At 53.0% G+C, this 25,508-nt stretch overlaps 2 protein-coding genes across 2 annotated transcripts; both read right to left on the minus strand.

Annotated features, from left to right (window-relative positions):
* Window positions 1–2,976: 2,976 nt before the first annotated feature.
* On the minus strand, window positions 2,977–14,873 carry RBFA (ribosome binding factor A). Its single transcript, XM_090285364.1, has 7 exons — window positions 14,584–14,873; window positions 12,859–12,901; window positions 11,663–11,839; window positions 11,050–11,162; window positions 8,562–8,646; window positions 4,610–4,683; window positions 2,977–3,593 (listed from the first exon to the last, which is right to left on the minus strand). Exons 1-7 carry the CDS (start codon window positions 14,715–14,717, stop codon window positions 3,167–3,169), a joined length of 1,053 nt encoding a protein of 350 aa, XP_090141490.1. The 5' UTR covers window positions 14,718–14,873; the 3' UTR covers window positions 2,977–3,166.
* A 1,167-nt stretch (window positions 14,874–16,040) lies between these two features.
* LOC150002419 (uncharacterized) lies at window positions 16,041–24,630 on the minus strand. The gene is made up of 5 exons (XM_090285366.1): window positions 24,249–24,630; window positions 22,671–22,842; window positions 21,160–21,338; window positions 19,844–19,940; window positions 16,041–16,197 (listed from the first exon to the last, which is right to left on the minus strand). The coding sequence occupies exons 1-5, from the start codon at window positions 24,628–24,630 to the stop codon at window positions 16,041–16,043; spliced, it is 987 nt and encodes a 328-aa protein (XP_090141492.1).
* Window positions 24,631–25,508: the final 878 nt, after the last annotated feature.

Here is a 25,508-nt window from a genome sequence, read left to right on the forward strand (position 1 = left end):
GTTTCTTTTAATATCAAAGATGAAATTAACCCTTAAAAATGTGCAGAGTGCTATATTCCAGGCCCTAGGCAGGTAGCTCAGTTGGTTAGAGCATCATTCTGATACACCAAGGTTGCAGGTTTGATTCCCAGTCAGGGCACGTACACGAATCAACCAATGAGCATAGAAATGAGGGGAACAACAAATCAATGCCGCTCTCTCCTCCATCCTTTCTCTAAAAATCAACAATTGAAAACTACACACGTTCCGAGTGCTCTGTCCCCGGTGCTGGTATAGTGCTAGTATACACTGTTAATGTCACTTTCCCACCCAAGTAGAACTGGTCTGTGTCCACGTGGCAGCACCTGCCACAGCTTTGCCAGGAAATGCAGAGGCGAGTGGATGTGACCAGCACCCCCCACCCCAACTTGTGAATGGGGCTCCAGTTAAGGTCCGGGCTCACATTTCAGTCTGTTTCTTGACACCAATTTCTGTTGTTCCTTCTACTATTGGTTCAAGTCCCCGTCTCTGCCCTATTCCTGGCCCCTTTATTTTTGCTCTACCTGTACTATTATATGTTTTATCCATCCTTATAAGTAGTCTTCAGTCCTTCCTGTAAGAGTATGGAGCATAAAGAAATTTCCTAAGTCTGGAAAAAATCTTGTTCCTGCCATTGGTTAACTCTATACAGAGCCTGGCCCTGGAGCACAAGTGGAAAGAAGGAAGGAGTAAGCAATGACCTGCACTAGCCTCTCCTATAACCTCCATTTCTCTGACACACACAAGTCTGCTGGGATATCTGCATTTCGCCGTGTGTGCTGACGTCACAACCCAGGGGCCTTGCCACCACACTCACCCCTTGGCATTTGGGGTCCGGGCACTTTCTGCAGGGTAGTCACGGAATCAGTGGTCAGCGGAGCAGGCTGTTCAGTGCTGTGAGGTCCTGTTGCAGGAACACAGACCTCTGGGTAGGGGCATTCCCATGCCCCTCCGCCCAGGTGTCGCCCCATGAACCAGGGGATGATGAGCTAATCTTGTCTCCGCCTTCGCCTTTAGGCTGTTAAGGCCACTGGGTCATGGAATCCTGGGAACAGCGAGTTCTGTTGTGTACTCCATCTGCCTCCCTGTTAATAAACTCTTAAAATGGAGCTGGCATTGAGGATTAGTGGGTCTGCTTTGCTTCCCTGATAGGTGCTTGCTAAACCATGAGTTACCCTGGCTGTATTTTACATATTAATGATACTTTGTAAGAATTCTTTCACTTGTAAAATTCTTCTATTGTTGGCTGGAATGTCACACCCCCTGTTCTAGTAACTTTTGAAATCCTAATAAAAGGACGATGAGGCTTCCCGCTCTCTGCTGATGGTCAGAGCGAGCCACAGTCCTCCATTCCTTACTGGCCAATCATCCTGCTTGCTGGATTTATCTCAGCGTCCCCGACCATATTCAACACTTCAAGGTCCAGTACTAATCAGTTTTCCAACTACCTCTGTGATCTAGCCTTCACACTCCCAGGCCAGTACTGCCTCCGCCCCGTATCACTCCAGTGCCAGATGATAGACAACCAGATACCGCCCTACAGCCCAGTGCCTGCGGAAATCAGTCACACCATCCAGTCCTATCCTTGCTCAGACTTGTCCATCAGCCTGGCCCAGTCGTCCCTGGAGAAACCACAGCACAGGCTCTGGGCCACACCCCACCTCATTCCTCCGCCTCCTGACCGCTGTGCACTCCCAGGCGGTCCTACGTGGCATGGCTCCTCCTCTTGGGAACTGCAAGTGCCACATGCTTCCTCCAGGCAGTTGTCTCCAAGTCTGTCATCTTAACACACCCGATTAGACCAAGCCCCTCATACGTTTAACACATGCGCACCCCCCCATGGACATTTCCTCTTAGGAGAGAAGAGGCTATGAACGACCTGTACTCCTAGGGGAAACACTCACACACAATGCTACGCGCTCCCTTCAATGCCGGGCGGGTTCACACACGTGCCACACAAACACCAACATGCCTAGAGCATCCACAGGAGTCTGCCTGTGTCCTGTGATGTGGTCCCTTCAGTGAGGCCACCGTGCTGGCAAAGGCAGAGCTGCCTGGTGCCATGGCCCTGCTGGGGCACCACACCTGGTCCCAGATGCCGATGGAGGAAGCAGCGCTGGGAGCGTCCCAGCTTCACAGGGGTGAAGGCGATATTTTCCTTCCTGAAACCCTTTAAAAGAATGGAAATTATCTTCCAAGTTCCCTTGCTTTATCTTAATAGCACACCTGTCTCTGATTATCTCAACTTTGTTAATGTCATCATTTTCAGTAGAAAAGTTAATGATACTTGGGAAAGGAAGGTACCCATATCAGAATTAAGTAACAATGCAGTTAACATTCCCCAAGAGCTCTATAAGTCATGCCTGAACAACACTCATGTGTCACATGTCCTTTCTCTGAAAGGCACAACATCACAGCCATCCTGTCCTCAGGAAAAGTAAACAGCACTTAGGGCCATTTTTAAACAGCGAAATCACCATCAAAACACACAAAAATGGCCGGGGTGGCTCAGTTGACTGGAGCGTTGTCCCCTGCAACCAAGGGCTGTGGTTTCGATTCCCAGTCAGGGCGCATCCCTGGGTGTGGGTTCAGTCCTGGTCAGATGTTGTGCAGGGGCAACCAATCAAGGGTTCTCTCTTACCCTGATGCTTTCCCCTTCCTCTGCCTCTAAAACTGGTCCACACCCGCGGGTGAGGGTTTAAAAAAGAAAAAGAGACAAAAATGTGGGAAACGTGGCACCAAATGAACTGTGACAAGCAGCCGTTTACAGTATGACAGGAGACGGGCTGGCAGAGCGTCGCCTTGCCTGAACGTCAGTGGGGACGTGCGTCTTGCAGGGCACTTAATTTTCTCCACTGTGGACACATCCAAGAACGACCGTGCAGGCACCCAAGTATTCACTGGGGGCTTTGGGGACATTTTAGTAAGGAGACAAGTTGCAAATAATGAGGACCAACCTTATCGTCAACTAGAAGGTTTTTATGTGCTTTCCACAGGCTGTCTCGCCTTCCACAGGGACAGCAACCACAGGACGGAGAGAGACAGTGTGTCTCGCTCAGCTGCCATTACACAAAGGCTTTCCTGTGGAAACACTAGAAGTGACTGTGCTTCTCAAAGCAGAATTCCCATCAGGGGCAGAGTGGGAGCCTCACCGCCCATGGCCCCCGTGGTCCCTAACAGTCACCTTGGTGCTTCTGTCACCGCCTCTCTCTGTCTTGGCTTCCTGCTCCGCATCGCGGAGCTCCCACTCGTGTCCCGGGGCGAGGTCCTCGGGAAGTGCCCCGCCATCTTCCAGGCCGTCCTCACTCACCAGCTCCCACGGGTAGTTCTTGGGGGAGAGGTCGTTGTCCGTGCGAGGCTTGGCCTTTTTCCTCCTTTTCATTTGCCTTCTCAGCTCAGCCACCTGCTCCGGCCCCAGGCCTGCTGGGCTCTCACCCCCGCGCCCTTTCTCTTTCCTCCACTTGTACTCCATGATCTGCTTGTTGAGCGCCTTGTGGTCAATCCCGCACAGACCGGAGCCCATGGCAGGCTCCAGGGTGTCACATGGTGACGCGGCATCTGGAGCCGCAGGGTCCCTGGAGGGGAGAAGCACAGATGAAGCACAGGGCAGCCCTGTGGGCGCACCTGGGCTAGCGCTTCCCCTCCCCACATCCATGGCCCGTGACACATCCTAGTGCCTGCCTGCCTGCGGCAAAGCAGGGAGACTTGCGCAGGGGGTTGGGGTAGGCGTTCTCCAGCCCAGGACTGCTCAGGGGCGCTCCTGGGGCCTGCACGTGGCCTAGGCCATCACAGTTCTGATGCCACCATCTGCACCGTCATTAAACACATTTTCATTTTCCCCCCATTTAAATACGGCCAGCACACTAGGCCAGGTAAGCAATTGGGGGGGGGGGGGGCGTTTAGATCTCAGGTCACCTGATGAACCAAAGCAAAAGAAACACTTGTTCTAAGAGCAAACTGAGAAGATCCATTCAAAACCGAAATCTGGCACTGCCCCCTCTAAAACTCCACTCTGGAAGGTTCCACGCCCACTGGTTTGGCCCCCGCCTGCCTCTCCCTGCTGGCTCCTCACTGGTCTGGGACACGTGGACTCAGTGCAGCTTAGGGCCTGGGCTCCAGCTGACCCAACACCCAGCAGGCTGGGGTCCTGGCAGTGCTGGGGACGCAGTTGCAGCCGGCGTCGGAACCCAGGCTGAGAGCCTGCACTGGCTGTTCCCCAGCCTGAACCAGCCCCTCCAGCTACGCCCCTCGAATCCTCACCACCCTTTCTGAAGCCCGCCGACAAGCCTGCCTCACCCACCGCTCTTATCGCCGATGTTTACTGCTTCCGGTTGGCCTCCCCAGCAAAATGAGGGCGCCACGCCATCACCCTGCATTTGCTCATGGGGCTGGAATGAGTCTTTGCAGCGTCCGCTGCCGCCAGAGGCCCCGGCATTGCCAGGTGGATCCCCACAGCCTCAGGGCACATGGGGGCACTGTAGCCAGATGCCATTGCCCCTGCCCGCCCACAGACACGGCTAGGGCGCCAGGGCAGCCACAGTCCTGCACCTGCCATCTGCCGGAGACCCGGACACACGCCCACACCCATCACCTGAGGTCACGGTGTCCAAGGTTTTCTCGTTCATCTGCAGGTCCAAAATCAGCAACTGCCAGTAACTGATCCACCTGAAAAGGGACAGGGGTCAGCGCCACATCAGAGTGACATCAGTGATGTGTGGAGACATGCCACCACAGTGCACCCCTCCTGGCTCTGCTTTATATCGCTCCTCACGGGATACTTTGCAGATGCCGAGCCCATTTGCTGGCTGGGCTTTCAAACCCGTTACTCTGTCACATTTTCTTTGATGACAAACAGCTTTAAACACCAGATTTCAACGTGTAAGTGTCGAAGTTACAACACAACAGCTAGACGCCAGCCGATTCACACGAGCAGCGTCCCTGTTCCGTCCACAGGGGCAGCTGGCACGTCCCCAGCAACCACAGAGCGACTTCGCGTAGTGCCGGGGATGATCCCAGACGTGCGAGGACACAGAACTGGGAGTTGGGTCCAAGCACGGAAAACGCCAGGAGCAGGGCTGACGACGCTGCACACTGAGGACAGGCTGGAGGACTGGCCACACGCGCTGACAAGGCACGTAGACCAACCGTAACGGCCGGAAAGCCCGACCCGGCAACAAGCAGGATCTGAAGATGTCACCCAAGAGGGAATGACCTGCAGGCCCTGAGGACGCGCGCAGCTGCCACTGTGGAGACCTACATATAGCAGCTTCCCCTTCGCAGCCTCCCACAGACAAGGACAGCCACTCACTGACAGGTGGGTAACTGCTGTGTTCCTACTGTGGGTGCTAGTCCCCGAAAAGGAGCTGTGTGCACGTGAAACGCAGGGATGAGCCTTGAAAGCCCGGGGCCAAGCCAGAGGCAAAAGGTGGCATTCCTGTAGGCACCAAAATTGCTGGGGGGGGGTGGCTGTTTGGGATGAGTGGGAGTGGCGACCACACAAAGGTATGCATTTGGTCATTTCTGTTGTAAATACTCATCAGTAAAGCTTATTTTAGAAGTTTTAACAAACAACTAAACACAAGCTCCAGCTCTAACACATTAACACAGACCAACTACGTCTCCTGGGATGTCTTGTCGGGAAGGGAGCCCCTCCCCATGGGTGGCCGGGCCCCCCAACTCCTCCAGGATGACACTGCTCTCAGCCACCTGAGTGACAGCAGGGAGACAAGCGAGTGTAATAAGCCACAAAACTGGTCTCCAAGTTCATGTATTTTCTTTTAAAATTTAATGTTTTTCCTTTATAGTTGTGTGAAAAATGCATTTTAAAACCCTTGTTTGTCGAGTACACGAGTCCCTCGGTGTACAGCTCGATGTTCCGCAACGTGGCACCCAGGACATTCAGACCAGCCCCAGGCGCCTCCTCCACGCCCCTCCCTAAGACAGCCAGTGTTTTTGCTTCCAAAACCAAAGGTGTGGCGCAACGGATCCGAGGACGCAGCCTTTCCCTGGCCCCTCGGTGTGAGGAGCACATTCACCCACTGCCAGCACGTGCCTGGGTGTCCCAAAGGAACTCGGCACACGCCCTCCCCTGCTGCGGGCCACTGCCAGGCGATGCGGCTCACAGGGTGTGCTACATTCAGCCCCTGCAGGCTCGGCCACAGCCTCCAGGGCTGCGTTGCCGGCAGTGGCCCCTCCCCGACCGCAGGGGAGCTCCTGATGCTTTGGCCGGACCTTCAGTTCTCAGTGCCCTCACCACTTTTACGGAAGCCACAGCAGGGGGCAGAGGGGTGCACCGGGACCTCTGTGGTTTCACACTCATCTTCCTGACGACCGCGACGCTGAGCCCCCGCCTGCACTTACTACACTAACATCAGTATTGCTAAACGCTCCCCGCGGTCCAATCTGGGCAGAGCTCGTTAGTACTCCTCTTTCAAATGTCCACACCAGTGACCAAACAGCCATCCTGTGAACGCAAAGGAAGGTGCTGAAACTATGAACAGCTATTACCATCTGCACCCACTGCAAGCTTTCAATATGGCACAAACAATGTAAGACATAGAAATGAGCTGGTCCAAGGCTCACTTTCATCCCTAACTTCCAATTTAACTTCTGCGTCTGCCCAAGCTGCTTTTCCACTGGCCGACTTCAACACCGCACTGACTTATGCAAGGGCAGGCAGGTAACGACTGGGCCCTCAAATAATCACCTGGGCAAACCAGACACCCCCTTCTGGTCCAGCCTTTATTCACTTCTAGTTACAGTACGACAGGCTTCACAATGAGACGAGCCGAGACCTATCCTTCACTTGACTTCCAGCCAACAACTGGGCTCTGGGCACACACGGGACCCACCACAACCATGTGGCGTGTGGTCAGACCCTTTATTACCTCCTCCAGGCACAGGTGGGAGACAGCGGCATGGGCCCTCCAATAGGAACGCCCACCAGCACCACTTCTGGGGAAACAGCTACTCTAGAAACAAGCATTTCACGCACCACCCTCCTTCTGATCAGGACCCCATGGAGCCAGGCGGGACCGTGGTGACTACTAACTGCCACCTCAGAGAGCGTGAGAGGCCAGGCAGTGAGCTGAGGAATTGTCCTCCAGCAAAGACTGGATTCCGGTGCATGGGTAGGTTCCTCACTGTCTTCACAGCACACCCATCACCTAAATTTTGCTGAATTCTTATTAATTTTTTAAAAAAATTTTTAGAGAGATGGGGAGGGAAGGAGAAACAGAGAGTGAGAAACATCGATTAATTGCCTCCGTATGTGCCCCAGGGCAGGGGTCCCCACTCCAACCTCTGGGCCGAGGACCCGTACTGGACCGGGCCTGTAGGAACCAGGCCGCACAGCAGGAGCTGAGCCTGAATGCAATGTGCTTGAATCGTCCCAAAACCATGCCCCACGCCCTGGTCCATGGAAAAACTGTCTTCCACAGAACCAGTCCCTGGTGCCAAAAAGGCTGGGGACCGCTGCCCCAGGGGACATGCTCACAACCCAGGCAGGTGCCCTGACAGGGAATCGAACGAACCATGACCTTTCGGTTCACAGGCCGGCACTCAATTCACTGAACCACACCAGCCAGGGCTGCTTTGATGGATTCTTTGAAGCAGACACTTAACTTCACTCCTTCATTCCTTTTCTATCTGTCAAGGCTATTATTTGTACAGTTCTTTCAGTATTGCTTGTATAATGAATAACAGGACAAAAAGTGTCCAATTAGGTATTTTTCCTCTGTGGATCTAAATACTTAGTTCTACAGTGAATCAGCCACTTAATCATAATATTGTAAATGCGACTCAGTTGGTTTTTTTAATGAACTTTTTAGAAATAAAACATACTTTAATAACAACCGGGCAACTACCAACCAGATTAAAATATACACACACACGTATATGTTTACAAATTTTAACCTTCATAATTCACTTATAGATAAAGCAAGGAAGATAATTATAAAGGTTACAGTCACAGGACAGAAGGCAAAGCCTGTAAGCCTTAATGGTGTAAAGCAGCCGCAGGTGGACTGAAATCCAGGGAAGTGAGAGGGGGCAGCAAGCACAGGAGGGCAGCTTTGACAGCCTCAGGTTTATAAGACTTGAAGATCTGACTTACTAGTTAAGAGTTACAGGGATAAGCATTAAAAAGATTAAAATCAGGTCCTGGCTGCTGTGACTCAGTAGACTGAGTGACGGCCTGAGGACCAAAAGATCGTGAGCTCGATTCCCAGTCAGGGCACAGGCCCAGGTTGCGGGCCAGGTCCCCAGCTGGGGGCGCCTGAGAAGCAGCCAATCGATGTTTCTCTCCCTCTCTTTCTCCCTCCCTTCCCCTCTCTCTAAAAAGTAAATAAATAAAATCTGTAAAAAAAATTAAAATCAGAAAACAAGGTTACCTCTGGTGACTCGAGCTGGGAACGAGCGTGGGGTCTTACTTGTCATTTGTACCCTTCCAAGTGCTACTTTCTAAAACCACATACGTTATCTTCTTAGCAATCCTACCTATGTACAACGTTTACATTCTGAAGTCCATTGTTCAAAGGCCTCACCTCGGCTAGAGCTGCATGTTCTCTGTCTTGAACAAACACTATCGGCGGCACGTTCCTCAGAGTCTGCTGGGACATCAAAAGATGCCTAGAGAGAGACAGTGCACATTAGTGTGGAGGCAGGTGATGTGCAGAGGGGATGTGTGACAGCGCCAGGAAGCAAAAGCATATGACAATCTCACAGAGACATAAGAAATAAGATTCGCTTATCACTTTATTCAAAGATGAGAAGGTCAGCCCAGAGAAGTCTTCTTCAGCCAACTGCACATTACAAAAGGGACAAGAAACGATCCCTCCAAATAATCTGGTCACCATGTGGCCTTGGGCTCCACGGCTGGTCACTAACCACCCGTCAATGCTTCATTCCTCGTCCAATGGACACACACTGGCAACGATGCCACCCACCACCCGGATGCCACCCAGAAGGGACCTCTGTCATCTTGAGTCATGTAATAAGCAGATAAAAGGTGACTGGGTACAAGTACCTAGTGACAATGTGGTCCACACAGCCCATCTGCTCAGTGACAGATCTTAGAGCACACTAAACCCTGGGTGACCAAAGGAATTGAGAAAGGGGACCTTCTGTGTAACAGAACTTTCTAACTACCTGTAAGTTAATCAGAAAACAGTACTGTTATCGCAACACTTGTTGGATTTCTCTCGTTTTCTTGTTTCTGTTAAATGTAAAAATGAAATTAGCTCACCACCCTTTAATACCCAACTTTACGGACTCCTAGGGATCTCTGTGGTGGACATCTGCGGTCACGACACAGGAGAGCTACGCAGGGGACGTGAGCGTCCAGTTCCTGTGCAACTCCGACCCCAGCATCTTCCCACTTCTCCTCACAGTGCAGGAGAACATGGTGGGACAGCCCAGGGACAGCCGAGGGCGGCAGGACAGCCCAGTGCAGCGGGGACAGCCAAGGGCGGTGGGGACAGCCCAGTGCAGTGGGGAGAGCCGAGGGCGGTGGGGACAGCCCAGGGTGGTAGGGACGGCCCAGGGTGGTGGGGACAGCCCAGTGCAGCGGGGACAGCCCAGGGTGGCAGAGACAGCTCAGGGCAGCAGGAAGGAGGGACTCCAACTCTGACAGGCTGGGGAATCACTTCTCTACCATTGCCTCGTTCAGCCCTTCTCAAACCTCAGGCAGGACCCTCTGCACTCAAAACGTTACTAAGGACCCCAGACAGCTTTTGCTTATGCAGATTCTATCCATCAATGTTTACCATACTAGAAATTAAAGCTAAGAAGTTAAAATGTATGCATTTGTTAATTCACTTAAAGTAAACCCATTAAACATTCACACAGACACTTTTCATGAAAAATAACTGTCTTCTAAAAACCATTATTACGAAGAGTGAAGCTGTGTACACAGCTGCAGATTTATTTAATGCCCAGCGTAATGGAAAACAGCTGGAATCTCAGGTCTGCATCTGCGTTCAATCTGTTCTGATGTTATTTTGGGGAAATACAAGAGGACAATCCGGCCTCGCACAGATATGTGGCTGGAGAACGGAGGGCTATATGAACACCCTTGAGAGAAGCGTGGAGCTTTCTGATACTAAACAAAAAGTCAGCACACGGCAACGTAAAGATCAGGTGCAATGTGGACTCTGACACCAGGCCAGCGAACATGTCCCACTGTCACATTCCATTCCCTGGTCTCTCCTGTGCTTGCCTGGGCCTGTCCTCACGGGTGGCCCTGCAGCCTCTCGCTCTGCTCACCCGAGACGCTGGCTCTCCAGGCGACGCCCATTCTCAGAAGGCTGACACGGACCGCTGACAGTCTCAGTGCAAGGCTGGAAGTATTGGAAAGCCGTCACACTTGCGGCGGCAGATGCGCTTCCTAAGATTCTGATTTTTATTTGGAAGGCTGAATTTTATCCCTGGCAACAAGAATGATCAGTGGTTTTCCCTGAAGTGACAGGTGCACTAGGTTCACCCGCAGAAAACATCTGTCAGATACCTGAATCTGAAAAACCGTGGTTGGCTCTCTTGCTCCTTCAAAGAAAAAGGGGGTTACAGCATCTTCCCGGGGCAGCCCCCCCCCCACCTCAGCCCCTAGCAGGGCTCCACGCACACTCCCACCGCACACGATAGCACAGGGAGGTGTACCCAAGGGTCAAAATTTCACAAAGTCAGTAACATCTGCTTACCCACCAAGGATATTCCTAAATAAAACTGGCCCCGTTTTTCCTGCGGGCAGGTGGCAGGAAGGTACCACGCGCTCAGGAGTGAGAGAGGAACAACATCTCACTGTGGAAACAGCTTTTACCTGACGAACTCCCCCAAAAGACCTCGGGGGCCCCTAGAGATCCTGGACCACACTGTGAGAAATACCTAGATTATGGCTCACATGAAAATGTAAACTATGCTGTGAAGTTCAAAAAATGCTTCCAAAATTCTCCTCAAGAGCAAAACTACATCACCACCAGGCTGGGAAGCCACAGGGGCCGCGAGTGCCCGCACCCCCAGCCGCCAGGGCGCGCTCACCTCATGCTCGCGGCGTGTCTCTGCAGGGCGGCCTGGGTGTGCGCATTCTGCTCGGTGGACAGGGTCGTCCTCCAGTACACGCGGCAGGCGGAGAAGTCTGAGGCCAGAGACACCTGCGCCCGCCCCCCCATCCCAGCAGCTGAAGCGGGCCACCCGCGGGCAGACAACGTGCAGGAGATGAAGACCAGCGTGCCGCCAGCCTTCAGCTCGCCCGCCCGGCCCAGGCCGCCACGCGCCGCGGGCTGGAAACCCGCCCCTCCCCGCCCCGACTCACCAACAGCTCACCTGCCGCCCCCTCCTCATTCTTTCCCGTCCGCTAACTTGCTCTAAGTAGGCGGGTGGCAGGAGGTGCCCTCCTTCACCTTTACTCCAAGACAAAGGTGACGCGCCCACTCACCGGACCCACGGGCCGTCCGAGGCTCTCACTGCGCCCTGACCATGCGCCCGGCACTGTCTGCTCAGACCACTCCCTCCGCTGCTCTGGCGCCACACGCGTCCCTCCATCTGTCCTCAGTACTCAACTGGCCACACTCTGAAGCGCCTCTGCGCCCCGACTAAAGCCCGGGAGAGCGGGCCCGCCCCGCTTCTCCTCGCTTGGGCCCCTGCGGTCTACCTTGGACAGCTCGACGTTCAGGTCGTAGATCTCTTGGCTCACTTCCGGGGTGCACAGCAAATCGTTGAGTGCTTTGTAGAGGAGGCCATTCAGGGCCCTCAGGCGCACATGGTCTCCCTTCTTGGTTCTCTTCGAGGTGCTCTTTGTCAGGGACTCCAGCTGGGACGGCTTGTAAGTCTGCATTGAGAACAGATGCAGAAGCTAACGTTAGACTGTACTTAAAACTGTACTCACTCACCTGGACACCTTCATAAACAGGAACCAAATGTTACGCTCAGTGACCTTGGCTTTCACTACCATACCCTTCAGCGCTGCAGCCCTGGCCGGTGTGACTCACTTGGTTGGAGCTTGTCCCCCCATAAACCAAAAAGGTCACAGTTCCAATCCCCAGTCAGGGTGGGTATGAGAGACAACTGATCAGTATTTCTCTCCCACATCGATGTTTCTCTCGCTCATTCTCTTTCCCTTCCTTCTCCTCTCTCTAAAATCAATGGGCGTGTCCTCAGGTGAAGATTTAAAAAAGAAAAAAAAAAAAAGATATACTTCATTTTACAGAACTGGATCCTTTGAGATTTTACCTAGCATTCCTCCAAGATAAAAATTACTGCCAGTACATATTTTTTCAAGAAAAATTCTTACTGAACTATAATCCATGTATCCTAAAACTCTCCCTCTTAAAATGTACAGTTCAGCCCTGGCCAGGTAGCTCAGCTGGTTAGAGCGTCATCCTGATACACCAAGGTTGCAGGTTCAATCCCCAGTCAGGGCACAGACAAGAATCAACCAGTGATGCATCAATAAATGGAACAACAAATTATGTCTCTCTCTCTCTGTCTCTCTAAAATCGATACTTTTCTTCAAAAGTACAATTCAGTAGTTTTTAGTATACAGCATTTTTTGTTTCTAACAGGTCATTTATTACATAAACTTTTACAATATATCTACGTGTGCTTTATACACACACACTAAAAACTGAATGCACATTACTATTTAACTGTAGACATGACATTCTGGAAAACTTAAGTGTTGGTGATACTTTTTAAAGGTCAAAATTCCCTGTTACTGATTCATCCAGTCCTGCCCCTAAAGACCCTCGCCGCTCCACCACGGAGGTGGCCGGGCAGCTGGGTGGGAGATGCCTGGAACCTCGTGCCCACCAAGGCTGTGAAGTGGCTCATCGCGGCCCCACTACTCACCAGGTGAGAGCCCAGGGAAGGACCTTCATACCAGAACTTCTTCCTATGGGCAGAAAATAAACTATGTTGGCCACCCTTGGCAAACGAAGGAAGAAAAAGTTACACCAGCCAACTGCAAGCTTCTGGTGCCACACCTGTTTCTAAGGGGCCAAACTTGGACACTGACATGAGAATGGGGGTCTACCGAACTGACAACGTGGGCTGCGGGGGAGACAGAAGATGCTTTCAACTCGGCCTCAAGTTCAACTCCAAGTCTGCTTCTCGTCCCAACGGCGGAGGAGAATCTTGAAAGCACACCTGCCCAGAGGCACGGGAGCAGCGCACTCGCCTGGTAAAGCGCCTCCCGCGTGGGCACAGGCGGCCCCTGAGGCAGTGGATCTGAGCCCGTTTCACACACAACAGACCCCCACGGGGACAGGCAGAGGGTCACAGACAAGTGCGCTCTCCTGTGCTCTGTCAGCGGAAGGGCCTGGAAGACAACCCCCCGCCCCCCTCCAGCGACGAACGTATTCAGCGCTCAGACCGCGGCGTCTAAGCCTGTTCTCCGCACGGGAACCAGAGCGCCTTGGAGAAACGGCCGCTTCTAGCACTGAGGCGTCTTGTGGCGCCACAGAATAAGCACGGGCTAAAAAGGCACCCCACACGCCACCATGATGGCTGTGTCAGGGGCCGCAGGAGCCGAGGAGAAGGGCTCCCGGGGTCACCCTGGGACTAGCAGGGGCGGGAGCCAGGAGGAGGTTCAGCCCCTGGCAGACGCCCCAGTAACGCAGGAGCACGACCCCCTCCGAGGGTGGGCTGCCCGTGGGGCCTTCCCCGGGGCCGACGTCTGGGAATGGGCAGCAGGTAGCGTGACAGCTGATGGCCGGCCCAGGGCCACTGCCGACACTGAGAGCGAGGGCCCCCGCAGCAGCCTGTGCCCGGACAGGACGGGCGATGGCGGCACTTCGGCTCGGGGGCCCGGTCTGGTCACTAGGAGACGGCACAGCGCCCGCCATGCAGGGGCGTCCCCACAGGCGAAGACCAGGCGGGCCGGGCCCCGGACCCGCAGAGGTCGGCGGAGAAAGCGCGCGCCTCGGGCGAGCAGGACGGGGACCGCGGCCGCGTCGGCTCCGCAACGGCAACGGCCGTCCAGACCCGGGAGAGGACCGCGCGGCGGGTCTCCTGCGGGCCCTGCACGATCTTCGCCGATTTTCCATTAACCTCAAACTCTTTAAAACCAGTCTTTTGAAACAAAAACAAAGACGTGCCTGCCACGCGTAAGCACGTGTCACACGCGGTGGCACGGAAACCGCGGGTCTCGCTGCCTTCACCGCTGACCCGGACAGCCACGCTGACGAGCTTCCCCACGGACTCCCCAGCCGCCGCCCGCGCGCACGGCCGCGGTCACACCGGGAGACGGCGTTTCTCCGCTGCGCAGTCTCCTCCTCTACCTGACGACACTCCTCCCCGGAAACGGCTCTGGCCACCAGCGCCACAGACACGCGGGCAGCTCTGTCCGCGCCGCCGCCGCCGTTCAGGGGACCCGACACTGGTCGCGACTGGAAACGGAGCCAGGCCGGTGGGAAGCGGCGAACGTCCACAGACGCTGGAGTGGCCGCTGACCGCCAACGACCACGAGCCGTAGGCGCCGAGGCGCGCGTGGGGACCCGCTGCCCGCGACCCTGCCCCGCCCCCACCTCAGGGCGCCGTCTCCACCCTCTGCCCCCTGCACTCAGGGCGCCGTACTTGGTTTTCGACGCGAATTTCTTGAGCAGGTTCTTGCCGCAGGGGACCGGCGAGCCATGCAGGCCTCGGGCGCCGCCAAGCAGCGCCCGGAGCCCCGCGGGGACCCCCAACAACCGGTGGGCCGCCACCCACATGACGGTCGAGAGTCCCAGGGAGGGACGTAGAGAGGCGGGGCGACGTGGGGGTGCGAAGCGCGGCGTGTAGGGGCCTCGAGGACCGGTGGGAGGGACGTGGAGCAGCGGAGCGGGAAACGTGAGGCGGAGCGAAGCGGGACGGGGCGAAACGTGAAGCGACGGGGTGGGACTACGTGCCTATAGGGCGACGTGCGTGCGGAGCGGTGCGGACGTGGGGCGGGAAGACGTGGAGCGGGGCGGGGCTGAGAGACCGGTAGGTGGACGTGAACCGGCGGGGCGGGGCGCCGTGGGGGGGTGGCACGCGTGAGGGGCGGTGACGTTGGGCGGGGCGTCGCGGGGCTGGGTGACGTGCTTGCGGAGCGGTGCAGGGAACGCGGGGCGGGGCGACGCGGGAGGGGCGGGGCCTAGGGGAGGGGCGGCCGGAGCGCGGACTCCTGCGAGGGCCCGAGTGCCTCCGATGCCGACGCTGGACCCTGACCAACGAGGCTGCATTGCCCTCCCGCGCCACAAAACAGCAAGAGTGGAAATCGGGGCGGGGTGCAGGTGCGAGCTCCTCGCTTGCGCTCTGGGGACGTCCTGGACCGGAGCCCCTCATGTTTCTGCCTCTTTCCAACGCCAGTCCCTTCGCTCGCGCCGAAGGTTTTCTTCCTGGGCTACCTTGTCAGCAGGTTCAAAACCACCGCAGGAAGGCGGCGCCCTGCTCCCCAGCCCGTCCTCACCGTCGCCCCGGAAACTGCGGCGGCTGACCCGCCAGTGTCCCCGCCCCCCGCGCAGGGCACCGGCTCAGAGGTGCTGCGCTGTTGGGTCTTGCCCTCCGCTGGTCGGTGAAGCCCCGCGACGGTGGCCCCAGCACTTAGAACAGACAGGGCGTCCGGAAGGGGCTCGCCAGTCATGTCTGAGTGACTGAAAGCAACGAACGCACAGCGATGAGAGCGTGAGCACGGCCACCCACCCACGGACCTGTGGGGATGAACGGGATGGAAATCAACAGCCCACCGGAAACCCACAGACCTCGCCCAGGGTTTTAACCCAAAGTCACCTGTTTGCAACTCTAAAGTTAGGTAAGGAGCTGTGCTCAGTGTCATTACGAAGGTGACGACGCCCCTCGCAGCGCAGCCTGGAGGACGAGGTGAGGACGCTGGGAGGAAGGCGCTTGGCAGGTGCTCGGCAAACGGCCCGCACCGTCGGCACCCCTAGTTTTTCAGTCACAGCGACGGCACACCAATCTGTAGGCTGGACTCTAATGTCAGTACAACACACAAAATAATGTTTTCCCGTTTAATCTGCCCTGTCTCATGCCTCCGAATTCTCAGCCCACACACATCATTTCAAGAGCACTTCGTTAGGAATGGGAAGGCCGTTGAGAGAAGCCAGGATGCTTCCAACCAAGTCCTCCATCATCTGCCGCCTGGCTTGATGAGTTGCGCTTCCGATGTGCGGTGTCAGAGTGACATTCTTCAGCCTCAACAAAGGATGGTCTCTGGAATATAGATTCGTTGAGGAAAACCATTCAGAGCTGTTTGGTCTCTTGAACTCCGTATTCTGGTTTCCTGTCCCCACCCTGCAGTGGGGGAGGTTATAGGAAGCTCACCGCGTACACTAAATAACACCTAGGTATGACCACCACTCATCTAACCCTCATATGAGGGACCTTCCGTGTTTGGGTGCAAAACACAGATCCTAACTGCATCCCGACCATTCGCACGCAATGGCGCAACGTGCAAGGGGAACTACACATTGGCCCCCAAGGCAGAAAAGGGCCCGGGGGGACACGGGTGCCAGTCCAGGCGCTGCAGGACAAGCAGAATGTGCCTGTGAGGAGTGGCGTTCAGAGGAAAAACATTTACTAACTAGAATTAGCAGATTAGAGGGGGTTCTCTTCCAGAAAGAACGCAAAGGATGGGGTCAGTCTGGAAAGGTGAGGTTCTTAGTGAAATGGGTCAGGCAGACTCAACAAGATGGTTAACACCAGAACCTAGCAGCACTGGGAAAGGGCTGTAACCCGACCCACCAGGGCCTCCTGACTACTTTAATACAGACAGAGGCCAAAGTAGCCATGTGACCATCCTGGCTATTGAGGGCACAGCTTTGGAATGCTATGGACCCCTAAACCTGTGGCAGTTCTCTGGCAGCACTTGTCACTATGACTGCCCCAGTCCCGGGGACTGATCCACATAAGGCCTACCCTGTAGTACGGCTAGCAGGGATGAGAACACTTCTGAAAACAGTTGTCCTCCCCGCAGGGAGGTAATTGCATCATGCACAACTGTGACACCTGTCCATAATATCTGGTGTAGAGGCAAGAGCCAATTCTGCTGAGAAAGCATAGCAAATATCTCTGTGATTGTTATTTATTTGTCATGTAATGACACTGAATTATACCATGATCATATTGGGATATGGTGTAACACTAGTATTGTTGGTAAAATCCAACGACCTCATGGAAATAGATCATGATAATACTGATATTAATGATCAGTTGGACTGGGAGGTTGAGTTAAAGCCTCCTTAGAATGTGACACCAGTGGGAAATGACTGGCCTAAGGAAACACGAGACTTAGCTAAGTAGCAGCTGATTTACACACTCGCAGTACCGCACGAGTTCGTCACAAGGCACAAAGAGTGGCAGATCAATGGGCAAACAAACCAGTACAAAAAATACAAAAATGCACACAATGGCTTCATAGGATGGGTCAGTTGTTGCTGGAAGTGTATCCATGCCCCACACTGGCTCTTCCAAATGTTAGGCAGAGTCATATTGACACTATCGCTGCATCTGTTATGTAAAAACTAATACATATAGATGCTCCAATAAATAGGATCATTTTGCTGTAAGACAGCCTAGGTCTAGGGTCAGGGAATGGCTCCTGAAGTAAAGGATTAACTCAGCAGGCAGGCATGGAGTCCTTAGACCCTGCACATCCCAAACAAGGACCTTTGAGGTACACTACCTGATGAGAGTGTCTCCTCATCCTGGGGACCTGAGCATAGCCAGGCAGTTTATGCTAACCATGGAATTTGGGGTGAATGCCTGTTTTTGCTCACCTGGGACCTGGCCTGCTGTGTCATGACCTCTGGAGAGGCTGGAGACTAAGGAGCTAACGTCAGACACGTGGGTACTCCATGGCCACATGGCTCCTTGATACCGAGGCCAGGGTGCACTTCCCTGGTTAGAAATACTTGATGTGTGTGTTGTCAAACGTCACTGCTGGAAGTGGGAACTACTATCCATACAGCCCCACTGAGAGGGGACCACTGGGAGCTCGAACCTGTCTCTCCTGGATTGTTTACCTTTGCTGATTTTAATCTGTGTCCTTTCACTGTAATAACTAAGGGTGAGTATGAAAGCTTTTCTGAGTTCTGTGAGTCTGTCTACCAAATCATTAAGCCTGAAGATTATCTTGGGGTCTCCTGACACTATCAACAAATGAATTTTTTCTTTTTAAAATAATCTTGTAATAAATCCTTGTGTAAGGCAAAGAACACTTTTGTAGTATGACTAACAAATCCCTAATATCCTTTTTCTACAGTAAGCAACAACCTAATTTCTCCCCCTAGAAAAGTCTGCCTGATAAAGATAATATAGAGATTAGAAATTACTATGGATATGTAAAGATTAAGTTATTCATAAAATAATTACTAAATCTCTTGGTCGAAAGAATGATTTCCCATGGGGCACTAGGAGTGCACCACCTAAACTGAACTTTGGGAGATAACCCTGGTATTTGCCTGGGTCATGTTAGTGAATCTAATAAAAAGCTCATTTTAGCAGACTAGACAGCACAGGTGACTGACCACATGACATCTAGGTTTCTGAGAAAGTGGAGAACTGTTTAAAATGTTCATGCTTCTTAATTTATATTGAAATGATCCTTTGTTCTACATCAGTGATGCTTAAACACTTGTGCTCAGGACCTCTTTATACTTTTAGAAATTGAAAAGCCCATTTATTTATGTAGGAGTCTATCAACATTTACTGTATTAGAAATTAAAACTGAAGAAAGCTAATACAATAATACAGAAGCACACACTTCTTTAGCTGTCAGAGTGGCACCACATGACATGGGGAGGCTTGTGAGAAAACACGAGCGGAAGGTAAGTCCCATCTGACAGTACTATGAGGATAGTTTTGACTTCACAGACCCCTGAAAGGGTCTCCAGGCCACCTTTTAAGAAACACTGTTCTAAATAGTATTTTTTCCTCAGCAATGTCTATAAGTTCTACAGTCAATCTTGATAAATTTAGATATTAAACTTGGTTGTAATGCCATTCAGCTTACTGTAATTTGCGTACTAGGTATAAATCAAAGCTGGAGCGAGCAGCGTGAGTTTAAAGAATGACAGATTGAGTTCAAAGTAAATGACAATTGGATCTTTGGGTCAAAACACTAAAGCAAAAATAACAAGTGAAATTCAATAGAAATAAACAGAATTTCCATGCATATGTTTAAAAAACAAGGCAATAACAATTTCAATTTTAGCTGACTAAAAAGAAACAGTTTTAGCTGAGTAAAAACTTAATGAGCTAAGGGTGCTGCTCACACAAACTCTGTGCGTTTTTCTACAGTGGTCAGGCTACAACATGAACATCATGTTCATTTCTCGAGAGCGATTTCCAGAGAACCTTAAAAAACAAAATGCTGCAAGACTATAATGACAGGGTGTCTGGAAATGCTGTTGCTTAGGCTATAACTGAAGGATACGAAGTTAATTAGCCTAAAAAGTAAAAATAAAAAAAGACTAAGAAAAAACATATGAGTAGTCTTAAACCACATGAAGGTTTTCAAAAGAGAAGAAAACCAAAGTTATCCTTTGATGCCCCAGAGGGCAACCAGGGCCAGGGATTCATGGAGGGCTCCTGGTTGACAGGAGGAAGGTGACTTGGGGGAGGGGTTGATTCACAGGGCCTGCTTTTGCGTGCAATCCGCCCGTCCATGGAGGTGCTGAAGCAGAGGACAGACTCTGCAGGACTGGACAGGTCCCCAGAGGCCTGCAGGCCCCTCCGGGCCAAGACCCTGCAGTTCTGTGACAGCACAGCTGCGAAAGCCAGAGCAGGATTGTCTGAGGCCCCTCCCCCTGGCAGGCCCCTCTGGCTGGAGGACTGTGAGTCTGTCTGTTGTCCTTACCTGGGCAGGGGCTCGGGGTGCGACACGTCCAGCGCTGCTGCTGCAATGACCCCAGTCTGCAGAGCTTCCACCAGGGCGTCCTGATCGATGAGCAGACCTGAGCCAAGGAGACAAGTCCTCTGTGGTCACCACCGTTAGTGCACGAGAAAGGCACTTTGGTCACATTAGCTGCTGTTCCGAGCACATCCCCACACAGGTGCGCAGAACCATCCAACAGCCCACAGAGGCGATGTCCATGTGACAGACGAGGAGGCCGAGGCTCCTGGTTACCGACTCGAAGGTCGCACGCGCAGACCCCGCCCTGAGCCTGGGCTGGGCTCGCTTCTTCACCCCACCTCCCCACACAGCCCCACATCCATACTGAAGAGCTCAGCAGCCACAAACGCCACCTATAACTCTCACTTCAAACACAAAACAGCAGGGCTGATGCTGAGCAGAAACCCTTCCCTTCCAGCAGAGACCTACGAGGCGCCCACCACTGACTGGCTGGGAGCGGCTGCCCCCCATCAGGGCACAGAGCACAGAGCACCCTGGCTTGCCCAAGTGGCTGCAGGAGAAGCTGGATCCGAGGCCCCTTCCTGGAGTGTTTGTGTTTCCAGAATTTTTCCTGTGTTCACTGGCTTGTGCCATTCCCAGAAGCACATAATGCCTAAAGAGGGTCTGAATTTTCAGAGAAGTTTCAGCATGTTGGCTCGGCCAGGGGAGCTGCAGGGCAGCACTGTTTGTTCACAGACGGCACACGTGTGGCGGGGGCAGTGCGGTGTCTACATCCTCAGCCACTAACCTGCAGAGGCCAGCAGCCTGGACGTTTGGTGTTGGCCCTGTCCCTCGCGTGTGCTGTCACCGGCGGAGGTCGCGAGGACTCTGTCTCTTTATAAATGCCACACCAACCCACCCCAATATCTGGCTACAGCTCAGGGCCCACTACCTCCTGTATACAAACACACACAGCACTGCGTGAATGCCAAGTAACCAGACTAGTGCTAAGTAAGTTGTTTTTTAAAGTGAAGGCTCAGAAAATTCATCTCTGTAAGTTTTGCTGAATTACACCTAGAAGATCAAACTGCGATGCCTCTACCCGGAGTAGATGCCCAAACCTGGATTTGAAAGCTCCCATACTGATTTGAGATTCAAAAAAATGTGAAGACAAAAACAGAAATATTTCTAAATAGAAGCTCCCCACCCCACCCATCTAAGCGGATTTTTCAGCCGCTCAGGGAAAAGGCTGACTACAGATGCTGAGGGTCTATTCGGGGGATCTGCTCCTCCGTGGTCGCCCAGCCACGGGGGCCTGCATGCGGACAGTGGGCTGGTACCTCTGCCAATGTTGACGAGGATGGCGGTGGGCTTCATCAGCCTCAGCTCCCGCCTGCTGATCATCCTCTGGGTCTGGGGCGTCAGGCTCACAGCCAACATCACAAAGTCTGATCGCCGAAGCAGGTCATCCAGCCTCTCGCAGTAAGTGGCCCCAACAGCTTCCTCTTCCTCCAACTTCCTGTGAAGATATCAAGGAAGAAAAATCACGTTTTCTAGTCAGAAATTCATTAAGCTCCCCGAGGAAGGAGTTTCTGATGGGGGCCAGGGACTCAGTCTGTCCCCCACATGGGTCCAGGACACAGCCCCGGAACCCCATGGGCACTGGGTTCCTGGAGGGCAGACTCCCATGTCTGCAGGGTTTCCCACAGCCCCAGAGCTCCCTGAGAGCAGGGGCATCCTCTCACTCTGCTGGGACCCCCCCCCAGAGCCCGGGACAAGCCTGATCGTGAGTCAGACACGCTTCCAGTCTTATCAGGGTATCACTGAATGTGGGCATCACATCCCCATTCCCAGAAAACAGAACAGAAAAGCAGAGGGCCTAAAAGTGCTGCCTGCCAAATAGAAGAAAGGATCCAAGGGTCTGGCATGGGCAGGATTGTGTTTTGGTTTTGGTCCAATCTGAAGCCCTGCTCTGGCCACCCCAGACAGCTGGTTACTCAGCAGGAATTCCCAGCTGCAGGAGGTCACAGCAGGGAGCCACCCCTGCCGCACAAACACGGCATACAAAGTTCTATGCACCTGGGCATGCTGGGAAGGAAGCACACCCAGTTTCCTCCTCCGTGCCCTGCCCACATTGCACACCTCGCCCTGGAGAGCCCTGGCCTCTGCCTCTGCCCTCTGCTCATACTGTCCACTGTGCAAACAGTGATTAAAAAGGGGAGGGGTCCTGACATAAAACCCCCCCAGCTCAGCATGCCGCCATGGGTTTCCCCTCAGCCAGAGTTGCATTCTGTGCACCAGGGAGCCTCTAAAGGTGGTGAACAGCGGTCATGTGCTGGCCGATTTGTAGGGGGTGCTGGGCCTTCAAGAGCAGAACGTCAGCCCCTCCGGGATGCGCAAATGAGGTAAAGACAAGAGGCAAGTTGGGGGGTTGTCCGGAGACAGAAGTGATGGGACTGGTGTTGGGCTGAATCACAGGCGAGAGGAAGTGGCTTTCAGGTTGGATGAATGCGTGAGCATATAGCTCAGTGCTAAAGAAACCCATCAGATTGTTCGGTGGGCGTGGCCTGCATCTCCCATGATCGAAAAGCACTTGAGAAACAAAGAAAAGAACAATTAGAGGTGAGTTACAATCCCTGTCTGGTGAATTTTTTAAATGGAAACAAAGCACGGTCACATTTCTGGTTAATTGTAAAACTACCACGATCCCTTCCTGGACCATCAGTCCCACCTTCTGGAAGGAAGAATAGGAGGTCTTATGAGAAGTGGAAGGATCACACATCCAAGCCTCACCCAAGGCAGTGACGGCGTAGTTCTGCTCAGCGCACTTCAAGTCCTCGCTGAGGCTCACCTGCGCTTCCTGTTGTGGTACAGAACCTTCATCTCGAACGCCCTGGCACGCTGAGCGACCTTGTAGCCGATGCTGCCCATGCCCACGATCCCCAGCGTGGCCCCCGTCACTTCCCGACCCATCCAGTTTGTGAAAAAGCTCTCTGTGTCTGGTGAGACAGCCAGCTGGTGACCTAAGACACAAGAGGAGACAGTGGGGAGTGGAGACAGCACCACACAGAAACCCACAGCCCTTCCTGAGACCTTCTGTCCAGGCGACAAGGACAGAGGATGCCGGTGACAGAACACGGCTCTCATGCATTTCTCTGTGATAGCAAACAAACGCTCTTGCAAGGGCAGGAAGGGGGACAGACACAGCGTCCTCACAGCACAGCCGGCACTTCCTGGTGGAATGTGTTCGAAGAGCAAGTCCTTTCACATTAAGGAAACCTTTTCAGTTAAAACTGGCTTGGAGTGTGTCTGTGTGTGTGCACGTGACTATGTGTGTATGGCTGTGTATGTATGTGACTGTATGGGTGTGGCTGTGCACATGTGACTGTGTGTGTATGGCTGTGTAACTGTACATGTGTATATCTGTGTCATTGTGAGTACATGTTTGACTGTGTGTACGTGTCTGGCTGTAAGCACTTGTGTGTGACTGTGTACATGTATACTCTATGTGTGTAACTATGTATATGTGTGGCTATAGGTGATTGTATGTATGTGTGTGTGTTGGACTATGAGTATGTGTGTGGCTGTGTGTGTGACTGTGCACGTTACTGTGTGGCTGTACGTGTTATGGCTATGTGTGTGACTATGTACATGTGTATATCTGTGTGGTTTGTGTGTGTGATTGTGTACATGTGACTGAGTAATTCACTGTGTACATGTGTGGCTGTATGTGTGTGACTGGAACTGAGTACATGTGTGGCTATGTGTACATATGACTGTGTGTGTGGCTGTGTTTGTGGTTGTGAGTACTTGTGTATGGCTATGTACATGTGTACTCCGTGTGTGTGACTGTGTGTGTGTGTGTGTGTGGCTGTGAGGACGTGTGACTGTGTATGTGTGGAAGCAGCGGTCAGAAACAGAAAGAACCTACTTCTTGCTTCTCTCTCTCAGACCCTTCACACCAAAGCTCCATCAGGAGGATGGACAAGTGTTGAGGGGACACACTGCCTTTCCTGGGGATGCCCCGGAGTTGTCCAGTGTATGGACAGGTGGTATTCTGCCCACTCATATGTAGGCCTTCCCCCTGGGATGGCACACTGACCAGCCAGTGAATGACCCCCAGGGCATTTCCTAGTGGTGCTGAAATGACCACATGCACACACTTCCCACCTGTCACATGAGTGAGCGGTGAGGGAGAAAACAGACTGCTGAACTACCTATGCCCGGGAGCTGGGCTTGGGCATTAAGCAGGCTGCAAATGACCAGAAGGGACTCCAGTTCCCAGGTGCCACCAAGACCTGGTTGTAGTGCTAAGAGATCAGGGCCAGAAAAAGATTAGAAGTTTGAAGGTAAAACTGTACTCGTCATGTGTTGATAAGTGCCTGCCTTCAGATCCCTTGGGAAAACCAGCATCTCTAACACGGCTCACCTTCTACCACTCTCCGGGCTGCCGCCAGCAGCAAGGCCATCCCCATGTCAGCCGTGGGGCTGGAAACAGCCTGAGGCGTGTTGGCCACCTTCACACCAAAGCTGGCGAGGAGCTTCAGGTCCAGGTGGTCTAGGCCGGCTCCGGAGTTGGCAACAATCTTCAAGGCAGGCAGGCTCTGCAGTAGCTCCTGATTGATAATGGGCTTTCCGCCCCAGATATACACAGCCTGGATCTTTGGACCCAATTTTGTTTTATTTTCCAGAAATTCTTGCATGGTGATGAGATTAAAGTGTTTCTGCAGCTCTCCAACATGGTCTTCACATATACCAGATGCTTCTTCGAGTGCAGACACCAGCACTCCCGGGAGGTCCTGATTCCCCATGGCCGACGCAGAGACAACCGCGGTTTCTGCTGTCAAGATAGGGTCTGTAAGAGAGCAACCTGTGTGCCCTCCAACTCTCCAGATTTTCTACGTTACAACAAGGCTGGAATTCATTCTGAAAGTCAATAGACCCAGAGCTCTGAAGACACCCTCCGGTGACTCCAAGCCTACGGTGTGCTTCCAGTGAACAGAAGATGGCAGAGCGATGCAATGTGAGGTCACTGCCCGCCCGCGCTCTCCCTGCGCTGGGAGGGAGCCTGTGCAGAGGCTGAGACTGAACTTGGAAGCAGACCTAAGAGGCCTGCCAGCAACCGGGGGAGCCTTCACATGACTGCAGCCCCGGCCAACACCTTGATTAATGCTTCATGAAAGACCCTGAGCCAGAGCCACCCAGGCAAGCCACTCCTGGATTTCTGACTTGAATGCCTAGGAGATAACAATGTCTGTTTTTCCCAGCCACTAAAATTTAGGATAATTTGTTACATATGCAGCAATAACTAATAAAATTGTGGGGAAAAAATGGATCTACATAAAGTAATCTCACAGGGTGACCTGGTCATAAATTCCTAACTCAGCAGATCACACCCCAGACATACAACTTTTTTAGTAAAAACGTTTATCTTTGCCTTAAGAAAATCCTGTCTATTGGTTTTGTGTGTCTAGGTTAACATAACCTTGAAATGCCAGATTAACCCTATTTTTCAGACCCCTGAAGTGTGGCCACCCTCAAGAAAGGAATGGATTCATTAAGTCCCCTGTAACCCAATCCCCAGCTCCTCTCCCCCCTTCAGTTAATCTTCCTGACATTCCCTCTGTGGTTCCAAAAGCATAAAAGAAACTGAAAACTGTCATTCTGGGGAGCACATGAGATCTTGCCT

Source organism: Furipterus horrens, unplaced genomic scaffold, assembly GCF_987537825.1.
Source record: "Furipterus horrens unplaced genomic scaffold, mFurHor1.1.pri manual_scaffold_8, whole genome shotgun sequence".
Taxonomy (NCBI): Eukaryota; Metazoa; Chordata; class Mammalia; order Chiroptera; family Furipteridae; genus Furipterus; species Furipterus horrens.

Coding starts and splice junctions, on each gene's coding strand:
- LOC150002419 (XM_090285366.1), bottom strand. CDS start 24,630: ATGGGGAATCAGGACCTCCCGGGAGTGCTGGTGTCTGCACTCGAAGAA. Junction 19,941..21,159: donor CCTCGTCAACATTGGCAGAG/GTACCAGCCCAC, acceptor TCCTTGGCTCAG/GTCTGCTCATCGATCAGGAC. Junction 16,198..19,843: donor CACCCCGAGCCCCTGCCCAG/GTAAGGACAACA, acceptor TCTATATTCCAG/AGACCATCCTTTGTTGAGGC.
- RBFA (XM_090285364.1), bottom strand. CDS start 14,717: ATGTGGGTGGCGGCCCACCGGTTGTTGGGGGTCCCCGCGGGGCTCCGG. Junction 11,840..12,858: donor CTTCCCTGGGCTCTCACCTG/GTGAGTAGTGGG, acceptor TTCTCAATGCAG/ACTTACAAGCCGTCCCAGCT. Junction 11,163..11,662: donor TGAACGTCGAGCTGTCCAAG/GTAGACCGCAGG, acceptor GGGCGGGCGCAG/GTGTCTCTGGCCTCAGACTT.